The sequence below is a fragment of the Hetaerina americana genome, unplaced genomic scaffold, assembly GCF_022747635.1.
Source record: "Hetaerina americana unplaced genomic scaffold, ioHetAmer1.1.p SCAF_1, whole genome shotgun sequence".
Classification (NCBI taxonomy): Eukaryota; Metazoa; Arthropoda; class Insecta; order Odonata; family Calopterygidae; genus Hetaerina; species Hetaerina americana.
In genome coordinates this window covers 59008485-59034007 of record NW_027286069.1, presented here as the reverse complement: position 1 = coordinate 59034007, position 25523 = coordinate 59008485, and the positions used below count along the sequence as shown (strand labels likewise).

The following is a 25523-nucleotide window of genomic DNA, read 5'->3' as shown; positions in this document are numbered from 1 at the left end:
ATCCACAGCTGAACAGAGTATTCACATTCCATTCCCGGCCTATCAATTAATATTTATAAAGGGAAAAGTTACTAAACATACTACAGAAGTTTCACCACTGCCTTTTCATGAATACATGGCACATGCAGCTTGGATCTGTGTGATTAATGTGGGTGTCAATTTTCTCTTCGATATGCATAGCTTTTGCCGTGGCCCACTTAGCTGACCCAAAGGTTACTAACCCTCAATGTGCACAGGCCAGTATATCAGCTTAAAGGTAAGTTATTGTTTAAATCACTATTTAATTTTTTATTTCATCATAAATTTATTATCTCTGCTTCACACGAAATATTCTTTAAAATTTACTATTTTAAATACTTCTCGTAAGGTATACCTTACTGTTATTTTTAATTTGAACCGTTTATGTGTGGGGAAGCTCATTCTAATGGTATGCTTGTTTCTTTCACCAAATGGTCTTATCATTATGGAATCCTACTAAAACAAATTTTTAATTTTGCACATTTCAGAATGCTTTATGATGGATCTGTTATGTTACTAACTTCTAAAACTAGGGTGGTATGATGCTAGTGAAAGCCAACATATTGCTTTCCCTTGCCTTTCACTCTAGGTAATCATTTATGCTCTTCATTATGTGATGCCATTTCACGGGTACCTCTTTCTGATAGGGCTTGTTTCTTTACTGCCATGAAGTGTTACAGGGTTCAAAGTACAGACAGTATTCAAAGAACACTTCTTTTGAGGGTTGAGTTTGTGCAGTTTTCCCTTCAGATTGCACAGTTATATCAAGTGCAATTTCCAGAAAATTGATAAAGTTTTTATTTCATCTATAAATAGAAAATAGTCCAACAACAATGAATAGGCATCAATCAACTACAAACATGTCCCTTTGAGATGGAATACCTTGGAGAGTGTTGCAGGTTTCCTCATGTAGGTATATCAAATGCCAGACTCTAGTAACTTTCAGATAACAAAATTAAAGAACTTAGTAGTTGGCAGGGGAATACAAGGCAGGAAAGAAAAAGGTCCCCAACATTGTGCACACACTGCAATAAGGTGTACACAGAATTTTTTGGGCTAGCCATAGAAGCTAGATGACTAATTTGACTGCACCTATAAAAAGACTGATATAAAATCTGTCTTTTCAGAGCCAGACCAAGTTATGCAACTTAAATGTAATTATTTATTTTTAAATAATTTTTCCACGTCTTTTAGGACAATTTTTTAACATATAAAGTGTTTTCATAATAAAATGTCACAATAAATGTACAGCTATTGTTTATTAAAATCAAATTTTTATTGCAAAAAAATTGTTCCAGATTAGCAGACATTTAACTCCTTTGGCAAAATGATGCAAATTCATTCCTATAAGTTACCTAATTTGTTGCTATACAACAAAAGAGACTCTATAGATTCCTTTAAAAATTGCTTTGAAGTAATTTCTCCCTCAGATGATACATCTGATGAAATTACCCTCCAAACCTTTTGCAGGTACCACTAGCTGGACGCAGAATTAGAAGGGTTAACACACCCACTGTTGCCGAAGAAATCTACATCGGCAGCTCCTATGCTGTTCCAAACAGTCGCATACTCTTCTCAAGAGTAAAGGTCAGTAAAAATGGTTGTCTTAGAAAATTAGGGAAAGAAGACAGCCATTAAGTATGGTTCGAACAGAGCAACTTATTAAGCTATGAACCTAATGCTATGTTGAACTCAACTTATTATACCAGAAGAATTTATGCAATATTTGAAAATCAAGGAAAAATAACATTTGGGTATAAACCATATCAGAATTCCTCAGTCAACGAGCGTTGATGGGAGAAAGATGAACCATAAAAACAGAAGGGACAAGCAAGTTGGAAAAAATAAAAGCACAGTAAATAAGAGTTCCTTGAGGAATATATTTAATGAGATCATACAACATAAGCTCATTGAAATACTGTTGAACATTAAAATCATAGTGTACTCTTCTAAATGCATTGCATGAGAAGTGTTCTAACAGGCCAATAAGTGGAACCTTAAAATGTGTCATTTCTACAGTAACCAAATACAATTGCCAAAATCATGCCTAAAGTAAACATTAATGATATAATACATAGACATGTGCAGTAACACTAAAATTGCAGATGCATTCAACAACCATACATGCATGTGCCCTTTCAGAGCTATTAAAGATAACATTTTTCAACACATCCCAAGATATCTGTTGTGCAAAGATCCTTTTCATAATTCCAACAAAAACTAAAACGCATGCATCTGCACCAAACTGATAGATTTTGTTTCATTCTTTTGAATGTTCATGTCCTTGCATCATTGAACAAGACTTAGTTGATATCTTATGAAATATGAAAACATTCTGGGGTGAATTCGCTTTAACTAGAATTCATCAATGCTCTCATTAGGTTTTTCCGTGAAGTCTTATTTCTACATAACAAATATTACTATAGTGTAGCCGGTGAAAACTCCAAAGATACCTTAATGAGCAACTCCCAACTTAATAATCTGACGTTTCTTTACACATCAATCTCATTTCGAGCAATAAAATGTTACTCCGTTAATCAAAGGAAATGAGAAAATAATTTCAATTAATTCAGTTGTTTGGTTAAATGGAATGATAAAAAACTTATACAATTCACAACTTACACCCAATCAAATTGAAGATGGTTCTTTTATTCATTACTCCCAAAACCAAGTAATGGCACACACAAATGCACATATAATGCAATCTTGGTCATCACCCAAGAATGACAGTGTGAAAAGATCTAACCACTCAGCTGCTCACAATTTCAATGCAAGTGCTTTCAAAATGCATATACCTTAATAGTGCCAACAGCTGGTCCCACCATAATACAATTAACACTCAACTAATTATACATAGTAAATTGAAGGCTGCCATGCCAGGAGACACAAAATGCTCTCATTAAATCACATTTTGGACTCTATAGAATCAGCAACTGGTGAGAAGTGGGAAGCACAAGAGTACAGCTATCTTGCTTTTCGATGACTCTCCATTATGACCTTGCAAAGAAGAAATGTAAAATTATTCATACATACAACTATGATGAGTCTTATTTAATATGAATGCTGAAAATCAGGCATATCTAAAAGAAAGGGCAGTTTTCTTATATAAAAATATCAAACAAAAATCTGCAGAGGCTGTGACAGTAACTTTAAACGGAGTCATCCAGTAATGCACATTACACTTTGTATTGTTACATTGGTTCAAAACAAATGTACGCTTGCAGCTCCATCTAATGATTGTTTCCAAAGCTACTAAAATTGTTTTGATTCGGAAGTCTGTCGCCAGTAAGTGATGGCAGATAACAATATCTACAAAAATCTTTGCTCCTGCCAGTTGCAAGGTGTGTGCTGCAATTCAATTTTTGTGTGAAAAAGGATCACTAACAGCCCAAGTTCATTGGAAATTGTTTATCGACATACAGTAATGAGGGAAGAGAAGGTTAGATAATGGCATTGAGACTTGAAGACGCTGCACTTACCTAAAAGATATGAAGCTCAGTATCAATTCAATATTAATCAAACAATTCAATCTTTGTAGGGACTTTTTCATTTTTGTTGGTTTTAGTACTTGGTGGGGTTGTGTAGTAATTTTTTGCAAAGATATGGCAAATGACCAATGATTACCCCAATTGGATTCATGCAGTCAGGTGTATTTTTTACCAAGGGCATTTCTAAATGCTTACACCCTCCAAACAACATTGCGCTTGAAGATTACTATCCACAATGTCTACATAACAAAATAAGATTTCGCAAGCACAGACGAGGCAAGAATACACGCGAGGACAAAGAAAATAATATTGGTCATGAAATGAGGCACCAAAGAAATATGTTCATACCTCTACATTTCAAATATCTGTATCCAATAATTTTAGAAAATTAAGTTATAACAATAATCATGCAAAGACAACATATTTATCCTGCCCAATGAAAGCTCCACCTCGTATTAATAAAGCCATTTGTTTTACAACAAGTAAAAGAAAGTACTCTTTTAAAGAAATGACATGTTATTGTGGCCAACATATACAAGGGGGGACCCAAATGTAACGGAAATTGGGCTGCGTTGGGGAGCGAATGGGGGAAGCCTTTGTTCAGCCAGTTGTACATCAGTACGCACAGTGCCGTCACTGTGACTGGATCGGTCCATCCGAGAGAACTTTTTCATTTCAGCAAAATACATGATCGCGGATTATCAAGAGCAACGCGCTGCAGTGAAATTTTATTTCCTTTTGGGGAAATCGGCCACGGAAACTATTGTAATGCTCGAGACTCTTTATGGGGAAGTTGTCCTAAGTAAAACCAGAGTCTACGAGTAATTAACAAGTTTTAAAAATGGCGACATATCAATCGAAGACCAACCCTGTTCAGGCCGCCCTTCAACATCAGGAACTGATGAAAATGTCGCCTAAACCAATGCCCTCATTCGTGAAGACCATTGCAGAACCATCAATCAACTCAGTGAGATGTCTGGAGTGTCATTGAGTTCAATTAAGAGGATTCTAGGGCAGATCTTTGGCACAGAGGCGACTGGTTCTTACATCATGACAACGCGCCGGCTCATTCCACCCTCTCTCAAAAACTGCATGACATTGATTGTCCACCTACTCACTGGATTGAAGACCCTGTGACTTCTTTTTGTGCACCCGACTCAAAAGGGACATGAAAGGAAAGCGTTTTGACACTGTGGAGGAGGTAAAACAAAAATTGCTAGAAGGCTTAAAGGACGTCCCGATAAATGAATTTCAGAAATGTTTCGAACAATGGAAGCATCGTTTGGAGAAGTGCGCATTGCGGTCAATGGGGAATACTTTGAAGGTGAACAAAATATTGAGAACTAAATTAATCAATCAGGTCAATATATTGAGAACTAAAGAATCTATAACAATATTCCTGTTCTTTTTGGGTCCCCCCTATATCAGGGTAAGGTGAAAAGTTCTTGGCGTGGTAATGAAAGACTGTGATTTTAAGTAAAAAATTATTTTATATTTTTATATAATATCCCTGAACTTAAACACACTTGGTCCAACGTTTTTCTAACATCAGTACTGTAAGTGCGAGTCTGGAAGGCTGTGAAGACATCCATCTAAGGCCCTCTTAACTTCCCAGAAATAAATATTTCTTGGGAAAAGATGGAAGTCTGAGGATGCTAAATCAAAAGGATAGGGGTAATGGCTGAGGAAAGTTTACCCCAAATCATGTAGTTTTCCCATCACCACCACAGCTTATTGAGCAGATACGTTGTCCTAGTGACAGATGATTTTTTTCTCCTCCAAGCCAGGCCTCCTCAGGCAAATTTCGGCATCCAGATGGCCAAGGAGGTTGGAATAATATTCGCAAAGGTGAAAAGTTCTCAGCCTGACACAGAGATGGCATTCCAACCAATGAAAATTTATAATTCCTGCCTAGGTGCACGTGTCGTTAGTTTGTAAGACAAGTTTTAACTTGTTCTCTCAAGTATTGCTTACATGTATTGTTGCAGTAGAGGTCTCTTGTTAAAATGGAAAAACAATTTTGTACAGTCAAAAAATTCTTCATTTTGGATGGATTAAGCCTTAAGGAAATTCATCTTAATTTGAAGTGTATACTCTGCTCCTTCAATGTCAAACATTGATGTGGGTAGGTTAACTTAAACAGGGTTGAATATCCCTCGAAGATGACCCACGTGAAGGACAGCCAAAAACCACAACAGAAACCACCAGAGATAACCAAGGCCATGCGGATATCAGAAGACAGAGTGCAAAATATCTCACACAAAAATTAGGGGGGATGCAGAAGAAAGAAAGGTGGGTGCCACATTTGCAATAAGCTAATCAAAAGCCAATGATTTTCGCAGTACTGTTTGGACAAATTCAAGAGGGAACCAACCGAGTTTGCATGGCGATTTGTCAACATAAATGAACATCAGTCCACCACCACACACCAGAAACGAAACAGCATTCAAAGCGGTAGGTGGAAGCCAGTGGTGCAGCACCAAAGAAATTCAAGTCTATTGCATCGGCCAGAAAGTTCAGGGCCAGTGTGTTTTGGGATGCAAAAGGGATCTTGTTAATTGATTACCTTGAAAAAGAAAAAACAATTACAGGCAAATATGACTACAACCTACTCAACCAGCGTAACACTGGACAAAGTGTGTTGAAGTCTAGAGTGATCATGTATAAAATATAAAATATTTTTTACTGAAAATTTGTCTCTCATTATCAGGCAACTTTTCACCTTACCCAAGTATTGTTAATGTAATGAATGATTATGGAGTATCTTCATGTAGGAGCTATTTTCGTAGATATTAAGATCCTTAAAATACTTGCTCAAAGCATCACTACTGTGCTCACTTTTATAACACATTTAGTTGGACTACCCTTATAACCAGGTCTTTTTTTACAGACATTGGGCTAGTATCGCATTATTGTTAATATTACTACCAAATGAACTGCTTATCTGAGAACAAGGCAACATAAAAATCTCATGCACAGATTCCCTCAGAAACACACCCATGACTTGGGTATGTTTCTGAGAATGTCCACAGAGTAATGTTCTGCATTACTCAATGGACAACCAATGTTTTCTACATGCCTAAATTACTCAGCAATGATTAAAAAAAATGTATTTTCTACAATGAAATTGGATAAGTGAACTTTCAATTTAAACGGTAGAAGGTAGCCTGTGAATGTCATGTGGTCCTTAAAAACTTCACATTCTATTCAGAGAGTAAAATGAAATGGAAAGTATCTTGGGAGCATCAGGTGAAAGTATGTAAACATTTTTGAAGCAACAAAGCGGCTGTCTTGTAATAATAATAATCATAATTAAAATAACTAAAAATATACCTACCTATTGGTTCTAAGGTCAAAGTTTGTGCACAAAAGACATTCCCATAATGATGGGGTCAACCATCTTTAGTGGAACTTATTTCAGATGATATTTCTGGAATTTCAGGGGCCTGCATGTGCTCATCCATGCTTGTCGCAGTATCAGTGGACGTTTCACTATTCACCGATTCTGAAATATTGGGCAGGGCAGAGGCATCTTGCTTTGTATGCGCACCACCCAATGAAACCAATCTCTTTTCATTGGTTACCATCATGGACTCTAGATCATTGGAAATTACTGAATTCTCATCAACCTGAAATATGCAAAAATATATCCAATGTTAATGGAAGTAAAAAACAATGGAACTTGTTCTATAGTTTTTTTCTCACAAAAACCTGATTTCAAAGAAGAAAGAATACGATCTTATGCCTTCAGTAGAATGTTACAGTTACAGACATGTAAATACAAACATGTGCATCCATACCATGCTGTAAGAGTATAGTTGATTTAGCACCTTACTTTCCTTTTAACAAATTAACATGTCAAAAGGTTAGAACAAGGTGCACTATAATAATTGCTAGCTAATAGCAATTAACTTCCTACCTAATGGAGAAATAGCTAACAATTCATTTTATGCAAATAGCTTCTAATGGACTCATTCCATCAAACCATAAAGAGATTTACAGAGATGTAAAATAAAATTCCTAAGGCACAATTCCAGTAAACCCCAGAACAGAAAAATCTGAAGAGACCAAATATGATCACTTGACTCAAGGATACTGAAACAACATAACTGATTATTGTGATGACTGAGGACGACAAAATAAGCTCTCTAAATAAAAAAGATCGGGTCTCATGTCTCCACAGAGAGGCAAGTGAAAATTGCTGGTTATGATGATTACTTTTTTGTGGGTGCTATAATAAAATGGATATTTTAAAATATGCTTTAACAAAAATTGGGAGCCATGAGTTCCGTGACTCACAGTAATGTTTTACACCAAAATCAATTCCCAGTTATTAATATAATTGTATTCAGCATCGTATCATGCTTGCTCTCCTTTCCCAAAAAAGAAAACTACTTTTGTAAATTTAAAGAGTAATGTATTTCTTACTCCTGAAATTTCTAGGAAATGAGATGAAAACTTCACCCAGCAAAAGTAATTAAAAGTAATTCGCTTGAATTACCAAACAAAATTAGGCAATAGACCTATAAGATAAACATTTATGGTAAAGAAAGATTATGTGTGGTAAAAAAATTAATGGGAAAAAATACAGGAAACTCTTATTCATGCTAATGGATGCAGGACATGGCATGAATAATCGAAAAACAAGAAAAATATTGTTGTGGCTGATTAAATTTTTATGGATTGAAATAGTTTAAAAAAAATGAATGCAATTAAAAAACATTCCATTTTATTCCGGGAGGTTAATTTAAGTTTTTAGCGATGGAAAGCACAATTGTTTCCATCCACAGATGCATATTCATATTAGTAATACGAGGATCATCCGGAAAGTAGTACCCGTTCGTGCCGCATGAAGTGCTGACGACGCGAGTAGCCGCTGGACGAGGTCAGATAGCTTCAGTGGCTTGTCTGCCTTCTCTGAGCCAAGTTGCGTGACGCTAGCATTGCCTGTGTTGTTTCTGTGATTGTTTACAATGTTTAAAAAAATTGAGAACGCCGCCAGTTGTGAAGTGAGGGCAGTGATTAAATTCCTCAATGCAAGAAACGTTCGCCCATGTGATATTCATCGCCAATTAAAGGAGGTGTATGGAGACAATGTAATGGACGAGTCGTCTGTTCGGCGGTGGTGTCGCAACTTCAACATGGGGAGGGGGAACACACACGACGATGAGCGTTCGGAGAGACCGTCTGTCATTACAGACCAACTGGTGAGCTCAGTTGACGAATTCGTGAGGAACGATCGGCGCGTCACAATTGATGACATCTGTGAGCATTTTCCCAATGTTTCTTGAACAATTGTTCATGAAATTGTTAAACACCATCTGCATTATGCAAAAATTTGTGCAAGATGGGTCCCTCGCGTATCTCAATGAGCTGGCGGCGAAGGACTATGCAGCAGGAATACAGAAACTTGTCACACGTTATGACAAATGCCTTAATTTGCTTGGAGATTATGTTGAGAAGTAGTTTAAAGTATCCTCTTTCAAATAAAATTTTTTATGTTTGTTAATATTTACTTTTGTGTCTTTATTTCACGAACGGGTACTACTTTCCGGATGACCCTCGTATTATACAGATGAAATAATGCGGTATAGATAGTTGGATTTCTCTGTTGCATAGTAAAAATATACATTTATCTACTTAAGGAGAATATGAAACAGCAAAAGTGTGGGTCACAGTAGTCCATGGGCTTTTGGCATTGGACTACTGATTGGAGGGCCTTCGTTTGTATCCTGGGCAAGCCTCTCTGGGCACCCTCAGTTCCACCCAAGCTCTGTGATTTTTCAGGTACCAGATCTTCCAGGAAACCATAACCAGCAAAGGGATAGGGACAGGCCCTCCTTCCCTGCTGCGCGAATTTCAGTCGGGATTAGTACTGGATTAATTCTAACATTGCCTGTCGAACCACCCTTAGGGTCAGTTACTCTGTTTATGGTTAAGGCTAATGAATGCAAATTAAATGATAATGCCTAAGTTTGCACATCAAAAATGTTTATATTAAAACAAATACTAGTAATAACTTCTGTCTTTATCTGAATTAACCATATTAGTACTGCATGCAAGGATGTCGGCTCAAACATTAACTATTGTTTAAATCACTACAATGAATTAAATTTTTACTGCATCTTGTGTACTGTTCCTTTTATCATAAATATGATGTCTTTACTAAACATAAGGTTTTTTTATTTTAGTTTGTTCATATTTCTTGTATGATATAAATCTTACTGTAATTTTGAAGTTGAACTGTTCACATTTGGAGAAGCAAAGGTATGCTCATTACTTTCACAGAGTTATTTCTTCACCATGAAATTTTACTGAAAAAGAATGTTTAATTCTGCACACTTTTGAAAGCTTAGATAAATCTCTTTTGGCACCAACAGCGAAGCCTCTGGAGACACTATGCGTGTGAAAGCATTATTATGCAAACATATTGCTTTGTCTACCATCTAAGGTATTCATTTGGGCTCTCTGTTATGTGATGACATTTGTGTGTCTCTTTCTGATAAGGCATGTTTCTTTCAATGTCTCAAGGTGGACAGTATATTAAGGGTAGTATTTGAAGAACACCTCTCTTATGGCTTTGGGTTTCACTGCCTTTTTCCCTTGGGAGTACCGTTAAATCAAGCATTATTTCAAGAAAATATATGTCTTTATTTTTCTTTCATCATACATAAAGAAAATAGTCATGTAATAAACAATTATGAAGCAGCAATACCCTTCAATCATCATCGAGTCTCTTGAGATGTAATACCTTGGGGATTTGGGAGCGTTACATATCTCCTTGTGTAAGTAGAACATATTCCAGACTAGAGCAACTTCCAGGTAAATAGAAAAAAGAATTTTGAAGTTTGCATAGTATAGCCAGGAGAGATGAAGTCCCAAACTGTGCATAAATTGTAAAAAAAACTTTTGCATACCAATTGTTTGGTTAGCCATAGATACTAGAATGATCTGAGAACACCTGTAAGAACAGACTTTTCCACGTAACTTTGCGGAGGCTGACAGAAAGTAAGCCACTTGAAAGTAATTCTTTATATTTACTATTTTTTTCCACACCCATATGCAGTTAATTTTTGATGCAAAAATAGTGTTTTCATAAGAAAATAATACAAAAATGTAGTACTATTGTTTCTTAAAATAAAATTTAAATTACCCTCAGCACGTTTTACTAGTACCGCTGGCAGAATGCAGCACTAAAGAGGGTCAAAACATTAAGAAAGCCAATGAACTTTAACTTTCATTTTTTAGAGAGTATGTTGAAACTTCAAAGCCTTAAATTATCTTTGAGATTGTAATTTTATCCAAAATTTTGAGGTGGTCGAATGATTAAACTGGAATAATTAAGTTAATTTGTATGCAAGCATTTTTATTTAGCATTAATCCAAAAACGGCCTCTACATTTGACCATTAATAATCAGTTCTAAAACAATGGACAATTACGGACACCTAAGCCCTAGGTGGAGGCAAATTCACCCAGGCGGGAATAGAACCTGGACCCTTTGTGTTGGCAGTCAAGCAAGTTAATCCACTACCACAAACTATACCTAAATTCCAGACTTACTCATTTTTCCAAGACACATGGTATTCTTTTCCTTCATTTTGTCAGAATTTGATTACATGTTATTTTGCAGATTACCATTCATTGTTTGTCTTGCCACTGGTATAGTTGGCGCTGTTTAGTTTTAGCTTTATCACTTGCATGATGATCTATATCAAATACAGACTGATGTCACAAAAACAGGAATATTATTCCAATTAGGAATTCCTTGAGTTTACATATTCCCTAATCACATATAAAACTCAAGATTTTGTACAATATTATTTGGCTCCTACTTGGCTAAATTTGTCAGTGCTTTTTCTATGAATGTATACTCTGTGTTTTTCTCTTCAACTTCAGCAAAGACCTGTTTTTATCAGTAATGACAGAATAACATGTTTCACATCTTACGTAATAAGATAATCATCATCTGCTGCGCTGACAGCTATGCCAGCAACCTACATCTGTACATCTCACAGAGGTCTGATTTCAATGTGCATTAATTCAAAATAATCGTGGATCCTCATGGATGTGGATTTCACTCTACTACTAGTCACTCTTCCATTACTCTATGTGGGATATTAGACTAAAAACACCTACCTTAACTTTTTGGAGCCTTGGAGGAAGTGGAGGCAATGAAACATGAAATACACAAGATGCATCCTCAAATGTATTCACCACTGGTTCCAAGCAAGTGAAGCCAGCTTTAGTACAACCACAATGCCTAAAGAGCACTTGATGGGTATCCTTCAAGTAAAATGAAAATATATTCTATTAAAACCACAGGGGGCAAGTAATTAATAATCATGCCAAGATGAAATGTACAATAACCATGCATTTTCAAATGGCAAGATGCAACTGCCAGTGCAAAATGTCACTTTTCTCAAAATACATCACAATACCTCAAATGTCCATCAGTTATCTTGAATTAAAACTAAAAATACCATGTTTCTATTGAGTAATTTGAGTTTTGAGACTTTCCTAGTGAAATCAACAGTTCTTCAACAGAAATTTTTATCTTATTTTTAACAGTATTAGTGGTTATGGAAGTTGACTGACAGCTAAGGTCATTTGCCCCATTAGGGATGGGCGAAAAAGGAAGGGCAAAGAGAAACCTAGCGTCGGCATTAGCATACTCTTAACGGAAGGTACCAAGGGGTCTGCAGTTTAATGCCCCATCTGACAGATTAGTACATTGTTTATTAAAATCAAACTTTTATAGATAAAAAATTGTTCCCATTAAGTAGACGAAAACTATGAAATTCTTTCGCAATACGATGCCAAATTTGTTTCAAAGTGTTACCTAATTTAGTTAATATAAAACAAAAGAAACTGCATACAGATATCTTTAAAAATGACTTCAAAATAATTTTTCCTCAGACGATGTATTTGATGAAATTACTCTTTAAAAAAAGAGTAATTTCATGTAAAGAATTGGTGCAAATTTGATAAAAGCAATGAAAGATGTCCAGGAATCACAAGTGCTTGATAAGAAGTTACTGGTGGAAAAGAATATGCAAATGTGTCATTAGGTATTGATGTTCCTTGTGATGTTAATCATCAAGGATTTCAGTCAAAAATAGTGTTATGTAACAAAATTAAACTCAAATCAGTAGGTACTTAAAACCTAAGATCTGCCTACATTTGTACTTTGCTTTAGCACCAAGGCTCATCATACACACCCAATAATAAAATGGGAGGTAAGCTATATAATTGGTGCACAAACCAAATGTGTGTATTACCTGTTAATAGTCACCTTGTCAATGTTATTACCGCAGCACAAATAATTCAGAATGAATACTACATTGAAATAGTAGGAACTTTCCAGATATGAACATGCCAAAATGAAATAAAAATAATCTCACCAACAATATGTGCTTTGAGCAGTGCTTAGCAAGTGGAAGTGACCTTTCAGGACACCTGACTCCACCTTCGGTGAAAACACACCTGGCTGTTGGAGGTAAACGTAAGGTAGTGCCATCTGTCAACTGTTAAAAGAAGGAAAAAAATAAGTTATCACACTAATTTGAATCATCCTGGCAGTTATACAAATGTAAAATTCTGTGACAACACAATATTATCTCATACCCAATTAAACTTCTGGAAATGAAGGAAAATTAAATCTTTCTAAACATCCTAAGTTTCTTCCACATAATAATTTCAGTCCTTTCCTTACAATGCAAAGATGCATTCACAGTGTTTGCCTAGACTCTCTACCTTGAAAAAATACACTGGGGAAAACCAAACTAACTAGTTTTAGAAATTTATTCCGAAGTTGTCACAAAGTTTATTTCTCTAAAATGTGTAGTTGACAGCAAACTTGCCTTGAAAGTTAATAAATAGACACACACCTGAGCCCTCCTATCACGTGCTTTCTTGTGAAGTAGTGCCTCAACTCCACAATTACGTCTGTGGTACCGGTTGAGTGCCTTCAGCTTTTCATACAGCTTTTGCTCTCTTGCATCCCACTTTGGTTGCCGATGAATGCTCACTATTTCAACCATAACAGATTTATTAGAAAAATAGAAACTACTCACAGCATACCAACATAGTTTAACAATGGATATTGGGTAATTCAGATAAAAGCTGAATAAGAATGTCTAGAGGAAACAGAAGTTGGGAAAAATATTATTTCCCGAAAATTAAATTACCAAGGTTGAACTTTTCATGATTGATAATGAACCAGAATGTATCTTAATGTGTAATGAACACAACATCAGGATAGGGATTGATATAACAAGAAAGATCTAATTGAAAATATCAATAAAATGTGAGGAAATATAGATAGCGAAGTAAACGTCATATTTGACAGGTATTTCCAAAATATAACTTTCATCACCGACCTACATACTTCAATGCATGCTTTCCCACTGGGTCAAATGTTTAAAGAAACAAAGTAACTCCCAAATTTTCATTAATTTTTAAAATAAGTGGACCATTTTTGACAAAAAAATTACTTTTAAATCATCAAAAGTATTTAAGTGTATAAATAACTATTAATGAATCACTTCTGAAATAATACCAGAGGCAGGGTGCCCTCAGTTAGAAATGCAATTATTTCATAATGCAACAAATTAATTGAACAGATTTGCAATAACTCTTAAAATTCTTCAGAATACTGTCCTTGGGCCTTAATCTGAGGGAACAAAAAGAAGTCTGCTGGTAGGACGTCAGGACTACAGACAGGGTGGGACTGTGTTGGCACCTGGTGTTTGGCCAGGAACTAGTGGACTCATAGCATGCTGTCATGAGGAGTAGGTAGCGGAGATGCCTTTTCTCATCCTGATGACCCATTTTCAGAGTCTTTCCAGCACATCCACACAGTAGGCAGTGTTAACTGTCTGTCCTAGAGGAACAAACTCCTTATGCACCACTCCTTTATTGCCGAAAAAGTCAATGAGAATTGTTTTCACTTATGATTCGACCATTCTTGCCTTTTTTGGGCTCGGGTTGATGTGCTACTTAAGAGCTTTGGCGTTTTGTTTCTCGATTGTATTAAAAAACCTAGGTTTCATCACCAGCGATGACATTGTCCAAATAACCAGGTTTATTTTCAATATGTTGCAAAAGTTTGCTTGAAATTTCTGCTCGGTTGGTCTTTTGGTCATCCGACAACACCTTAGCACTAATTTTGCACACACTTAACTCATCACTAATTCTTCATTAACAATGCGCAAAAACAGTATAAGACACGTTCAGTTCTGTCAACAATGAAGAGTCCAACATTGTCAAACATGAGCCACATTAAAAGTCTAGTTTTCCTGGCTGACGGCTGCTTAGAGAGTTGTTCGTTGTGAACCTCTTCTCAGCCAGGAGTTCAGAAGCATCCTTCATGAATTCAAGTTTAAATGAAATACCGAAGGACAATCTTCACCTTAATATACCCATGAGGTTATTATCACAAACTTTCCATATCATTCATATTTTTTGTTATTATCTTGACGTTGAAATTTGTATTAAAAGCAACCATTTTCTATGCTGGTACAACAGTTATTTTATTTGAGGTCAACTGACCGTAAATTAGAGATTTTAATGTAAGAAATAAGATTTACGTATGAATTCGCCAAGGGGTGACATCCCTGTTAGTTATGTGAAAACTAAGTTTTGCAGCAGCACCATGTGTCGGTTAAAACTAAATGTACTAAATTGCATAGATTGGACAAGGGAATTTTTAAGGAAGCGCTTGCCATAAAATATTAAAATGCTGTCATTTCCCACAGAATAGTTATAAAAACGAAATTTCTAAACGCAACCATTTTCTAGGCTCTATGTAGGAAAACAAGTATTTTAACAGCGAATTGGATTACGCTCAATTGTGAAGGTTCTCTTCTAGCCCCAGCCCATAGGAGATGGGCTGATTTGATTAATTAGTCTCTCTTATAGGCTGGGAAATACGGTAATTATATGCATTAATAAAAATTGATTTCATCCTCTGCAATTTCAGATTTTGCGTGGGTTGAAGATTTCCCCAATCCTAGTTTTTCCTGAAAAAGGATAAATGATACTCCCCTTTACATAGTCAAGGAATTTGCACATTCTGGGAGAATGTGCATTACAGGATGTGGCTACCATTTTGCAGTATAGACACTTCATATGAAATTTTATCAAATTAGAGGGATCACACACAATATACTTTACTGAGTATCAGGGCAAAGTTTCATCAGAACTTGCAAAAATTGCTTCCATCTGTGAATGAGGTAAAGACTTCCAGCTAGTCTTGATTCCTGATCAAATCTTTCGTTTGGTACATAAAAGGTGTTACAAAAATTAACTCAAATCTATAGGCACTTAAAACCTAAGATCTGCCTACATTTGTAATTTTACTTTAGCACTGAGACTCATCATGCACACCCAATAATTAAAATGGGGGCAAGCTATTCATTCAGTGCACTTACCAAATAATGCCAAAAAAGCACAACTCTTCACTTAAACATAAGACCAATAAAATAGTTAACATAAAATGACAGAAACTGTGTAAAAGAAATAGAAAAGCTGCAAACATTTGACTTACTTAGGGTCTCCTTTTCCTTCCGTACAGAATGGATGTAAACTCTTCTACTTTCTCGAAAAACCTGTTGCAACCGCCGATATTGTTCAATGTACAAGGATTGCAATCTGATTAGTTTATCCCGTAATTGCAGGGCAACTTCCTCAGCTGTAAATACCCCTGCATGTCTACAAATGGACAAAGTAGGAGTTATTATTGAGAATGCAATCAATTCCAGCAAAATTTATAGTGAATTATTAGCAACATTGTAAAAAATAACTTAGGATGCAGCAGTTTGCAACTTGTACAAAATAAAATCAATTGATACTAACTTTTGTTCATACTAAAAAGTTAAAAACGCTTAAAACGTCATCAGGTCTTTTAGCAATTCGTACACAGCAAATGAAAACTCAGGGAATCTAGACTTACCTAGAAGACAAATAGATCAAAAATGATGCTAATGAGAACAAACTATGGCCAAGAGTTTGAGAAGGTAAAACCACATGCACAATATTCACTCAACAATGAACAGAAGCAAAAACTTCTAATTTCATTGCAGTAAACACGTCTACAGGTCTCCTTTAGCCAACAAATGAGTATAATTGTGGATATGAAAAGGTTTTACAGGTAAAAATAAGTTAGAATAGTTTCAATTTTATTAAATGGTAACACTCCACAAGAGCAAATTAACAATCATAGTCCAATAGTAAATTATTAATGTGCCATTTTCAGATCCCATTCCTTTACTTGAATTAGAAAAGCTACCATGCCGAGGTAGAAATTTAAACTGTCTTTGAGGAAGGATAACAGAGCCAGAAAAATCAAGGGCTGGTAATGTTAACCCATTCAAGGCACCTCGAGGATGTTTGGCAGGTAGTGTTTGAATACTAGGCCATTGGAGCTATCTGCAAGAAATGACATTCCATACGAAATCATTACCTTAAATTACTGTTTTACGTGGATCCTACTCTCATCCCCCCCAAGCCAGTGATACAAATATGTCCCTTCAATGTAATTTGCCAACGTATATACAGTGGCAAAATTCAATTCTACTTGGGGCTCTTTTTACAATATGGATTGTGGACCCAATTGACCAACCTACAAAAAAAGGCCAAAACTACCCAACAAAAATATGTAGCACACTTTTCTCAGCCATGGACATGAAACGGCCCATGCCCAAATTTTTGTTGCAAATATTGTAGCACTGACGTTCTCCATGCTACCCCAGTGCAACAAAAGGTAGCATGCCCTTTGCAGTGCACACGATAATATATAAGGTACCCTACAAGTCACTGCTAGAAGTGTGATGACATTTCAACGCCATGCATGCTACAAAATAAAAGTTGAGTATCCTCGTCTTCAACGAACAATTTGTATGCAAAATTATTCAAATACCGTAGAGCAAGATAAGCATAGGTATATGCTGTATAAAACAATGAGTAGTATACATCCCTAAGTATGAAGGGAACTCCATACTAAAAATACTACTTTCCCCCCGATTTTTGCTATAAGATAAAACGCGTTTCACAAACTTGCGGTCTGACCTGATGAGGCCGCCAGTCGATGAAACGCGTTGTACCCCATAACAAAAATCTGTGAAAGAGTACAGTATTTCTTGTATGGATATTAAATACTTCCACGAAGTTAAGCCTGACACAGTAGAATGTATGAAGGGAACTGTTAGTCACAACCTATAAAATAGTCGACGGTGAGACGAAATAACAACATAAGTCTAAATGTAATGAAACTAGTATGATTTTTCCCTATCAACACGGTCGCTTACAACTTTACGTTCAAAACTATCTCTAAGATCTCTTCGCCACGACATCTCCTGTTTTGGCTCAATTGGGTGCAAGAGTTGTCCTTTTACAACTTCACCACTGCAACTGGCCACTGGGAAATAGGCATACTGCTCGACTCAAATTGGAATCAACAGAGAATAAATTATGAACCAACAAACCTCAACGGATCTTCTGCTTCGCTGTCCACACTTTCAGACTCCGATTCATCTCTACCCAATGGGATGACATCATCCACACGCGCGGCTTCAGCATCACTATCAGACTCGCTGGCAAAATCTAAGACTTTAGAGCCTCCTTGATTCACACTGGTCACATCGATGTCAACTGATGGAAACTTTTAATTAGTACATATTTAAAGGCATTATTAAATTTAACTAGAATTATTTACATGATCAGCTCTCATAATCTACGCACATTGGGCCACATCCGGTGCGCGATTTCCTTCAATGAAATTGGGAACGAAAGATGGAACTAATCTAGCATTGTAATCACAATTGGTAAATCAGTTTCCTTAGCATCCTCAACTCCAATGAGACAAAAACACACCGGTCTCCCTTTGCGAGACTGTTTCTCATCATTTTGCACTGAAAGGTAAATAAAAATCTATAGCAACCTACCAAATGGGTTGACCGACCGGTACCCTGCCTGCGAGTTACTGTTTGCATTATTTTCCTTAGACGAATCTTCCAAATTACTGCGTGGAAGATAATGAGATAAGCTAGAAACCATATTCTCGGGTGTCTGAGGGGGACACCTTTTAAGAACTGCTCTTTGCCGTAACACCTGGGCTTTATAGGCGTGCTCAGCACAAAACCTGAAGCAGGACATCAAAAGAACATAAGATATAACAATTGAACAAATTGAAACCGGCGACGCAAACCGTTCAGGACCACGCGGCTTACCCGTCCTTCTTATCTCCTCTGGGAGCCGCAGAGAGGCAACGTTTGCCATTTGCTTGGTATACATGGTTGCACTGCTTGAAAGGGGCTGTTCTATCTTCCAAAATATGCTTCAAACAAAATTCGTAACCTTCAACAGAAAATTGGTTACACTTGTAATGCTGATACTTGCAAGTTTGTCCATCCGTCGATTTCACCTTCTTCTGGGCAGGAGTTCTAGGGTGTCTATACATTACTGGAGAAAAAACAAAATTACACCAGATATTAGCACCCGGGATGAATTGCTTACGTAATTGGTGTGAGTCATTTCTTTAAGTTTTCAACGCCATTTTGAAGAGCTAGAACACTGACCCCGTACTGTTGACGGTTTATCCAATATACCCCTCCAAAACGAAAATTGATTTCAAATTAGAAAAAGATTTCAGTTTAATATATATGTGTGGAATCATTTATTGTATCAAAATATTACTAAAGCCACGAAAGACCCGTTTAGACTTCCACTCTTGAAGGATTACTGCTTGTGACGATGCTCACCCTCTGCCGGAAATATTACAAATGGCGTACTAGCAAGCGGTCATGCACAACTTACTACGCTGCTAAGATATTCTAATTCACGATTCATTTACCACCTTCAAATAAAAAAATACGAGTTAAATATTCAAGTAAAGGAAATAACGCTGATTTTGCCATACATTTCGTCTTACCATGATTCTGGCCATTCTGGTAATAAAATTTCGAAGAAAGCAGCCAATCGCATCCGTTACGTGGTGACTTCCTCAAAATGGTTGATCCTGAGAACGTATCTTTTGTGTGGTGATGTATCTGGGGGGGGGGGGGTATGATAGAGTGTGTGTGGGTGGGGGGTTGGGTGTGTGTGTGATATGAGTGTCATGGCTTGTCCTTTGTTGTAACTTGTGTTGGAATGAATGGCGGTGGAAGTAATTGGAACTTGAACAAATAGCAACTCGCGAATTCTTTCAGCAAAATGTGTAGCATAGATTTAGACGATAGCGTCATATGTTATTCCAGACATGGAACAAAGACTAAAGGTGTACCCTTGCCAAAGTTATCCCTTAAGCGGGTGAAGTTGCTCAAGAAATGTGTGACTTCTATGGAAAATACGACAAATCACATGGTATGTTCTATAATTGGTTCAAAAAATGTTTTATAGTGTAATTAAGGTTGTAGTGAAATGATTCCTTCATGTGGTGTGCTCTTTTAGATTGCCTCTTAAATAACTTGTGCGGAAATGCTAATCAATGATGCCATACCATATTGATCATGTAAAAATAGTAAGCATTTGTTGCGTTAGCTTAGAACTATTAAATGTATACGGAAAATATCATCCCAATAAATAAATTGAATCAACTATTTGTGTTTTTTTTAGTTTTAATTATGGAATATAATTGGTCACACCGCCGCACCCCACCAAGAGTACTGTGATTGAAACACGAATACCCTATGTTTTCGGTTAAAATCAAGTTTTATATATGGCTAGCCCAATATTTTTCTAGCAGATTAACCTCAAAATACTTAAAGGTCCCAGCTCTGGTACAATACCGCAATTGGTGGTTGTTTTTTCTAATGTAAATTCCGTGGCAATACAGTTTGTGTTCGGATTCTTCTTTTGTTATTGCTGCTTGCATGTCATTATTTACAGTTACAAAAGTATTTAATGTAGTATTTTCATTTCAAAGTCGGGGTGTGACCTAAATGAAAGTTGGGACCCTCTTAAAACGAGGAATGCCGTAATGCTTTTTCAAATTCTGAGGCCATGACTTCTGAATCAACTACAGATTATAGGATATACATTCTTTGTTTTTCATTGACGCATTCAATTATCCTGTAAACATAATTTCTTGCAAAATAAAATTACTCAATTGTAACAAAGTCCTTCATTTTAGCATACAAATACATGTGCTCCCCAATTAATCTTCAGTTATACCCACCTCGTTACCACTCCCACCAGAGAAAATGAAGTTATTCGGCAAGTGGGAGCTTTCACCTCAGATTGGATATTTCTGTAGTTATTTCATTTTGGCGGAAGAGAAAAAGCAGAAAGGTAAATAATAGACATCACTGAATTTTTTTTATTTATAAAAGAGAAATTGATTACCATTCACCTGAATTTGATTATTTTCTTAAAAACTTAAATGGATTTCAAAAGTAAATAATGAGCGAAGGAAAATTAATAATGGCAAATAACGCAATTATACTGGGTGCCCACTATGTCATTGGTATTTTCTCAATTCATTCGAAAATCTAGGAAAAGATCTGAATATTTTTTAATATCCCTTAATTTGATTAACAATTTAGGATTTTTATGTGAACATCCTGAATTTCCAATGGGAATGTTGTTTCTTTATTTGTGAGGTAATTTGGTGTTGGCTCTAGATCTTTGCATGTAAAGGTCATGTCAAAATTCAAGACTCTAATTGTCTAAACTTAGTTCAAAGGGACTGGTAATAAACAGGGCAATGAATATCTTCTTGGGAGACTATAAGGCCCCTGGTCATCCACCATCATGAATTCACATACCTAGGAGCTTAGTTTAACGTAAACTTTAACCATGAGGTCCCACTTGGTACCTTGTGAAGGATGTCATCTATTTTCCAACATCTCAAAAAATACGAAATTTTCTGTAATTCTCTAAAATGGCAAAGGTTGTAGTAGGCCTGGAAACATATCCTGTTTCAATCTGAAGAAAAACATTTCCTATTCTCTTCGATTGTCCATAATATTGACTTGAAGTCAGATTGTCTCTACTCCACCCGCACGCAACAAATCAAATTTAAGGGCGATTAAAGTGATGGGTGAAATGAAGGGAGTGTTGGTAAGTAAGTTATTTTATTTTTTTGGTGGCAATAATGCTTAGTCTTTTGGGCATGAGTGTATGACCTCATAAATGTCCATGTACAGTAAAGGAAATAATGCTTGCACTTGCAAATACTGCTTTCAGCTGCAAATTGAAATATTAATTGTTCATGATGGGCAGTATAGTTGAAACCATTGAGTCAATCTGTCATGAAATTGGCCGATTTTCAAACGTTCCCGAGTTTGATTATCAAGTTGGAAATAATGACTGAAAATAGAAGATAAATCAGGTGAAGGTATTCTTCATAGCTAAAGGAACCAAAAATTGGAAAAGTTAAAGCTTAACTTTATGACCGACATAAACGCTGTTGCAATCCTCGCATTTCAGTTTATAAATGCCTGATTTGAGAAGGCTATCCTGGGTGTCTTTTCCATTGGCTAGAAGTTTGGAGAGGGTTATGGGTGGGTAGAAGGCTGCTTTGAGTGAGGTGGGTAGGCAGTTGGAAATCCTATATGAAAGATCTCCCAGAGACGGGATCGAGCACCACTTAAAATCTTTAATTTATGTCGGTCAGACCGGCAGGAATATCAAGTTACGAGTCAAGGAACACGCTAGGTGTCACAAAAATCAGAATAACAACTCTCTCTTCGCCAAGCATTTACTAGAATTCAACCACAGCAGTGACTTTGGCCCAGAGATATTACACACACTCCCAAAAGGATTAAAAATGGACGCTCTCGAGCAATTAGAGATTAGAAGGCACTTGGTGAACCCCAACACGACACTTTGTAATGAGCAATTATTCCCATACCCCTCCCCACTCCTCTCCGAGAGATTAGCCTGGAAATGGTCAAAACAATCCATCAACGCACCTGCGAGCCCCCACCCCCCTCAAATCCTTCCAACCCTCCCCGCCCCCACTCTGTCCTGAGGGTATATATGCTTGCTCGGTCTGTTTTGCAAATTTGTACCTGATGATGCCGCAAGTCGGTGAAACGCGTCGTGCCGTATAATAAAATCTGTGGAAAAGTACGAGTCTTTCTTTCTATTTCAATAATAGAAATAATTATGGTTGTTAGATTGGTTTTTGTTATTTGCACTTGATATTTGGTGATTTAAATGTTTCTAGTATGTGTGCATACATGTCCATAAAGATAGAATAAGTCACCTCATGGTGACTTATTGTCTTTATGGACCTTTCTTTTTCTAGACTACATATTTTTACATGTTCAAGGATTCGGATGATACCATTGTCTGCGATGATTTTAATGTTGACTTAGGTTCATTCTCTGCTCAGAAGAATCATTTATTGGATACTCTAATGACTTATAACTTAACCTCTTCCATAAGCAAACCTGCTAGGGTAACGAGTACTACTCCACAATCATGGCTAATATCTTCTCTAACATTGAACCAATCCGCCAGTCTAACCTTCATATACATACTTTTCTGACCCTAAAGCTCTGTTTTCAAAGATCCTTCTCAAAGGAGACTCCAGCACTTTGCATAATGGGATCCAATACAAGAGTGTTACTCTTTTCCAGCTCAATCACATTTATAATGCTTACTACACGAGAAATTCTGGGAGTGCATGTTTACAAACGACATTTTTAATACTAACTTCAACAATTTCCGTGGTGTATTCTTGCATTGTTTCAATGTAAGTTTCCTTTTGATGAAAATATTCAATGAACATACTGTTCTTTTTCCTTTCATGCCTGTAAAAACTAGCCCCCATTAAACAAAATGTATATGGTTAACTGAAGAAAGTAAGGCTTCTTCAACTATTCTAGAACAGGTTTTCAGTAATTCGAAATCAAATGACTGTGTCACTGAGGGCATACTGCAAGTCCATTGAGGACGAACATAATAAGTTGGTGGCAAAGATTTAAAGAGACCACAACATACACTGCTTACAATCCTCTAACAATTGTTGTAAATCTGCCTGGAACCTCATTAGAGACTACTCAGTCCTTTGAAGTTGAGTATAGATGCTGTTTCTTATGATGTTCTAGTTGCCAACCTACTCAACGAAAATTTTTTCAATTACCTACATTACCAGACTGCCTGATAATACACACCTACTGAGACATAATGCACCACTACAGAATAAGCCCCACCATGCTCAAACAATCTTTCTTTATCCTGCAGATGACAAAGAAATTGACAGCATTATTAAAAAAAGTAAGAAGCACTTAACTGGATATGATGATTTATCTTACCATATATTACAAGGATTTGAGAATCATTCAGTAATCCATGCCATTACTCATTAAGTCAAGGAATCTATCTTCAGGCATATTCCCTAGGCCAAAAAAACTCAGTTGGTCATTGTAGTATTACTGAGGAAACTTGAGAAAAATGGAATCTCTGAGATAACCAACCAATGGTTAAAATATTTTTAACAGGAAGATCATAAGTAGTCAAATTGTACTCAGCTGAATTGAAATCATTCATTAACTCAAATCCCTGAATGATTGGGAGAAGTGTTCCTCAAGGAACTATAAAGAAACCCCTACTTTTCCTTCTATATATTAACAGCCTCCATAATTATTTCGTCAAATATATTTATGCAGATGATACAACTTGCCTAACCTCCTCCAAGAACCTAAACAATGCCATAGTGCAGAGAAACATTGACTCAGCGAGTAAATTATGTGAATACAATTTGGTTTTTATTAACAATGAGAAAACATTTATTCAGTTTCATCCCCACCAAAGAAAGTGCAGCTTCCTCTCTTTTGGGGATAATTGAATCATCTATTGGGGGTTCTATCGTAACAAAATTTGTATGGATTCATATTCTTAAGTCTCTATCCTTGGAAGTCCATGTTGATCAACTTTGCGATGAAGTTGCCAGAGGATGCTACCTCCTGAGAAAAACTTGTTACCCTGGTTGACACTGCTTTCTCAGTCTATTGTGCATTTATTCACAGTAGACTGAAATATGGCATTGCTGTGTAGGGGCACTTATATCATTTCATGCACCTCTTTAGACTACAAAAATGTGGAGTAAGAATCCTAGTATAAGTTCCAAGGGCAAGCAGTTGTAGATCTTACTTTAAAAGATTAAAGACTTCAAAAGATACCCACAACTCATCCATGTTTGCTAAGAACCCTGTATATAGTGGTGTGAAATTCTTGAAAGCACTACTGATAAAATTAAGGGAAATAGATTATTTAATGTTATTTAAGTCTTAACTATTTCCATTCCTTTGTGATCATCAATGCTGAACAGTTCATGAATTCGTGTCCCTTTTCCTAGGAAAATTATCTTCTTAATAAATAACGCTACTACAATACTCAAGTGACTGCTCTTGATTCCTATATTGGGTTTTTAATCTGTGCACTTACTTGTATGCTTATCTTTTGAGATATATATATATACTGACTCTGTAATACATATATACCGACTCTGTAATACCTACTATGTGCAGACAATGTAATGTGCTCCATACTTGTTGCACGCATGACATATAGGAATTAATAAAATTTATTATCATTGACCTTGGAATCGGTACTAAAGAAGTCCTTAGAACCACAGCTGGATTGTAGGCCATCGTATGAATTATTTGAAATTACAAAATTACCCTGTTAATATTTGTTCAAAAGTTGCCAGCCATGGCTGCTAACAGAGTTGACAATGTAACACTATCCGCATAGAACATTTGTTTCAGCAGGCTATTAAATACCTTTTCCAGAAGAGAAGACAGATGTGACCAAATTTGGCTGAAGAAAATAATGTGTACCTTTAAGTGTTTCCAATCCATGCAATGAGGTTCGTGACTTCCTGAAAATGATTTTTATTTTATCATGGAAATGCAGCTTTAGAGAGATTTTCATAAAAAATGAGTGCTTAGTAGAAAACTTGAATATAGAGTCATTCTTCCTTCCTTCCTTAATCAGAGGCATATCTACGACTCTGTGATAAATGCAATGCAAACATACATGCATGGTGGCATTGAACAATTGGATTT

At 36.3% G+C, this 25523-nt stretch overlaps 1 protein-coding gene across 6 annotated transcripts; it reads right to left on the bottom strand.

The window, feature by feature from the left end:
- Nucleotides 1-1372: 1372 nt before the first annotated feature.
- dgt1 (dim gamma-tubulin 1) lies at nucleotides 1373-25523 on the bottom strand. 6 transcript variants are annotated; one of them, XM_071590067.1, is made up of 11 exons: nucleotides 25296-25473; nucleotides 18735-18966; nucleotides 18450-18646; nucleotides 17991-18156; nucleotides 16055-16218; nucleotides 13395-13534; nucleotides 12909-13031; nucleotides 11644-11790; nucleotides 6844-7135; nucleotides 5881-6072; nucleotides 1373-3015 (listed from the first exon to the last, which is right to left on the bottom strand). In XM_071590067.1, the coding sequence occupies exons 1-9, from the start codon at nucleotides 25456-25458 to the stop codon at nucleotides 6899-6901; spliced, it is 1569 nt and encodes a 522-aa protein (XP_071446168.1). In that variant the 5' UTR covers nucleotides 25459-25473; the 3' UTR covers nucleotides 1373-3015; nucleotides 5881-6072; nucleotides 6844-6898. The 6 variants fall into 6 exon arrangements, with proteins under 6 accessions (XP_071446168.1, XP_071446161.1, XP_071446177.1 ...); XM_071590076.1 differs by lacking the exon at nucleotides 5881-6072 and adding an exon at nucleotides 25495-25523 and having other exon boundaries at nucleotides 1380-3015; nucleotides 25296-25336; XM_071590092.1 differs by lacking the exons at nucleotides 5881-6072; nucleotides 25296-25473 and adding exons at nucleotides 19083-19114; nucleotides 19201-19252 and having other exon boundaries at nucleotides 1381-3015.

Bases quoted from the DNA above. Each gene is read 5' to 3' on its own strand.
- dgt1 (XM_071590067.1), bottom strand. From the start codon at position 25,458: ATGCCTCTGATTAAGGAAGGAAGGAAGAATGACTCTATATTCAAGTTT. The intron at 13,032-13,394 runs GTGTGTGTCTAT...TTCTTTTAACAG, and splicing joins CACGTGATAGGAGGGCTCAG to TTGACAGATGGCACTACCTT. The intron at 11,791-12,908 runs GTGAGATTATTT...TTTTACTTGAAG, and splicing joins GCTCAAAGCACATATTGTTG to GATACCCATCAAGTGCTCTT.